The sequence below is a fragment of the Sinocyclocheilus anshuiensis genome, unplaced genomic scaffold (genome assembly GCF_001515605.1).
Source record: "Sinocyclocheilus anshuiensis isolate Anshui unplaced genomic scaffold, SAMN03320099.WGS_v1.1 scaffold205, whole genome shotgun sequence".
Lineage (NCBI taxonomy): Eukaryota > Metazoa > Chordata > Actinopteri > Cypriniformes > Cyprinidae > Sinocyclocheilus > Sinocyclocheilus anshuiensis.
The window spans coordinates 1,467,326-1,470,372 of record NW_015536497.1 but is presented as its reverse complement, the minus strand read 5'-3'; the positions used below and the strand labels follow the sequence as shown (position 1 = coordinate 1,470,372).

Sequence of the window (3,047 nt, the reverse complement as noted above, 5' to 3'; positions counted from 1 at the left end):
CTGTAGCGTATGCGCCCAGATGCGTTCTCAGGTACCGAAATTTGGCACCGATTGATTTAACGTGAATCGGTACTCCGTAGTACCGACGCAATTCGGTCGGTACCCTTAAAAGTACCGAGTTCGGTACCCAACCCTTCCAAATAAGGTAAAAACAGACCATTTCATTCTAGGGACAAATCCTAGGGTTGTAAATGAACATGTAAATCCGTTTCTGGTGATTTTTTGCCCTTACCTAAGTCACATACTTTCTATGTAGATATCAGAGAACAGTTTAAAATATTGTATCAATGCATTCTATGGCACCTTTAAATAAACTATATTTAAGACATTTTCTGAAAACAAGCCTTCTTGGAACAGTTCACCCAAAAAATAAATTTTGTTATCATGATCTCACCCTCATGCAGTTCCCAGTACTTTATTTTATTCATAAAACACAGTCCTTAAGCCGCTTTTCCATTCAATTAAAGTGGATGGTGAATACAATTGCCAAGCTCATAAGTATGAAAGTATGAAAAAAGTACCGTAAAAGTGGTCCATATGACTTGTTCCGCTATATCCCAAGTCTTTTGAAGTTATATAGTAGCATTGTTTGAGGAATTGACAAAAAATGTTATATGTAATATGCATATGCATGTGTGTGTGTGTGTATGTACGTTTACTCAAAAAGTACAGCTTGTGTGATGCTTCAACTATCCAGTGAAACTATTAAAAGTTTTCAGGTTTTTAACAGGAGGAAATGAGCCAGAGGGTTGACTTCAAGGCACGCTGCCTTCATTATTTAATCGCTGAATGCATTTTGGACGGCTGTCTAATCTTAACACTGTCTCCAGTTTTTAAGAATTCCCGTCACCTGTCAGCTTGCCATCCGTGGATTCTGATTTAGAGCCAGAAGGACGGAGGCAGTTCAGGCACTCTGCGTAATTCAGAGCTGTCCTTAGATCCGTCACATTAAAAGTGTCCTCGCCAGACTCCGCACAACAGACTGCACCGCACTATCTGTTAAACAAAATGTGGCAGCCAAACTTGCAGCCAGGATGGCGGTACTCCAGGAGGAAGTGCACTATAGGGGGCACATGATTGACGGCTGTTTTGGGGTCAGTGCAACAGATTGTTTTGTATGAACCATGTGATTCACATAGACTCGTGTGTACGTGCACTAACCTGCCAAGTGAGAAGGACACGCAACAATGACAGCTTTACAAGTGACTGTGGCTGCAGAAGTCGTAACTTTTATGTTCTCTGAATTCTGTAAGAGAAAAACATATTAGGATTGATTAAAAACTGAAACCCGATAAAGGCTGGTATTGTGAGGTTGAGGCTAACTGAAGTGGTAAGGACACTTGCAATAGCCTGCTGTGAAGGAAACCATAGTCAACACAATAAGAGAATTGTTACATGAACTTTATTGATCCCTGTGGAGAAATTCATGAACATGGAGAATACAAACCGTACACACACACACAAATCTAGCACTTGGTCAACAGGGAGGCATGTTGGCATTAATATGGCTTCCTGTCATAAAGCTTTCTCAAACAGATTGCACTGCTGACCGGACTAAGATAAAAATTAATACTGGCTGTTACAGTATGTAGGACTCCCAAAGGTGTCACAGATAGAAATATGAGTGCTACCTTTAATAGACAAATATTTGTAATGGAGACCAGCTACTAAATGCAAATCTATGGCAAAACGCCTGGGCATTTCATCACAGGGGACATTCATGAACATTATCCTGGGCTATGTGATGAGGCAGGCACATTATACACGTCTTTACCCTACTGGGCCCCGTATACATTCAGTATTTAGCCTGGGAACTGAAAAACCAAGAGATGGTTCTTCATAATGCATGCAGCTAACAAAGAGCTTTTAGTAATGGATTTGTTTATATAATGTAAAAATATGTATTAATGTTAAGTAAAGTTATTATAAAGTAATACCTACACTACTATTCAAAAGATTTTGGTCAGTAAGATTTTTTTTAAAGAAATTAATACTTTTATTTAAGGACGAATTAAAAAAAAGAAACATATTAAAAGGCTACAGTATGTACAAAATGCTCATCTTGACTAGACATAGTGCTCACATAACTCCCCTTCTCCATGATCTTCACTGGTTACTTGTTGCATCACGTATTCATTTTAAGGTACTCCTGCTAACCTTTAAGGCTTTAAATGTTCTTCCACCTCTATGTCTATCAAACCTACTTCACCCATCAAATAAATGGTTCTTTTGAACTTTCTACTCATCAAAGAATCCTGAAAATTATGTATCATGGTTTCTACAAAAAATATTGAGCAGCACAACTGTTTTCAACATTGACAATAATGTTTCTTGAGTAGCAAATCAGCATATTAAAATGATTTCTGAAGGATCATGTGACACTGAAGGCTGAAGTAATGGATGCTGAAGATAAACTATATTTTAACATGTTTAAATAAAAAAAAACTTATTTTAAATTATAATAATATTTCACAATATTGCCTTTTTAGTGTAATTTTGATCAAATAAATGCAGCCTTGATGAGCATAAGAAACTTCTTTTGAAAACATTAAAGGCAGGGTTTGTGAGTTGCTTCACAAACATTTTTTGAGCATATTAAAATGATTTCTGAAGGATCATGTGACACTGAAGACTGAAGTAATGGATGCTGAAGATAAACTATATTTTAACATGTTTAAATAAAAAAAAACTGTTATTTTAAATTATAATAATATTTCACAATATTGCCTTTTTAGTGTAATTTTGATCAAATAAATGCAGCCTTGATGAGCATAAGAAACTTCTTTTGAAAACATTAAAGGCAGGGTTTGTGAGTTGCTTCACAAACATTTTTTGTTATGCTGGTTGAAAGTCTCTTCACATCCCAATAGCAATCACTAAGTTAAACGGTTAGTTCACCCAAAAATGAAAATTAGCTTGTGTTTTACTTACCCTCGAAGCATCCTAGGTGTAAATGACTTTCTTCTTTCAGACGAATCCAGTCAGAGTTATGTTAAAAGTTGTCTTTGATCTTTCAAGCTGTTTAATGCCACTCAGCGGGTATTGCA

General features: G+C 36.5%; 1 protein-coding gene across 1 annotated transcript in view; it reads right to left on the bottom strand.

Moving 5' to 3' along the window:
• The window catches only part of LOC107688586 (amine oxidase [flavin-containing] A-like), a 46,780-nt gene that overhangs the window by 31,815 nt on the left and 11,918 nt on the right, over positions 1–3,047 (bottom strand). Inside the window, exon 7 of the mRNA XM_016486299.1 lies at positions 1,162–1,246. Coding sequence (XP_016341785.1) covers positions 1,162–1,246 — 85 coding nt within the window. The remainder of the gene's footprint in view (positions 1–1,161; positions 1,247–3,047) is intronic.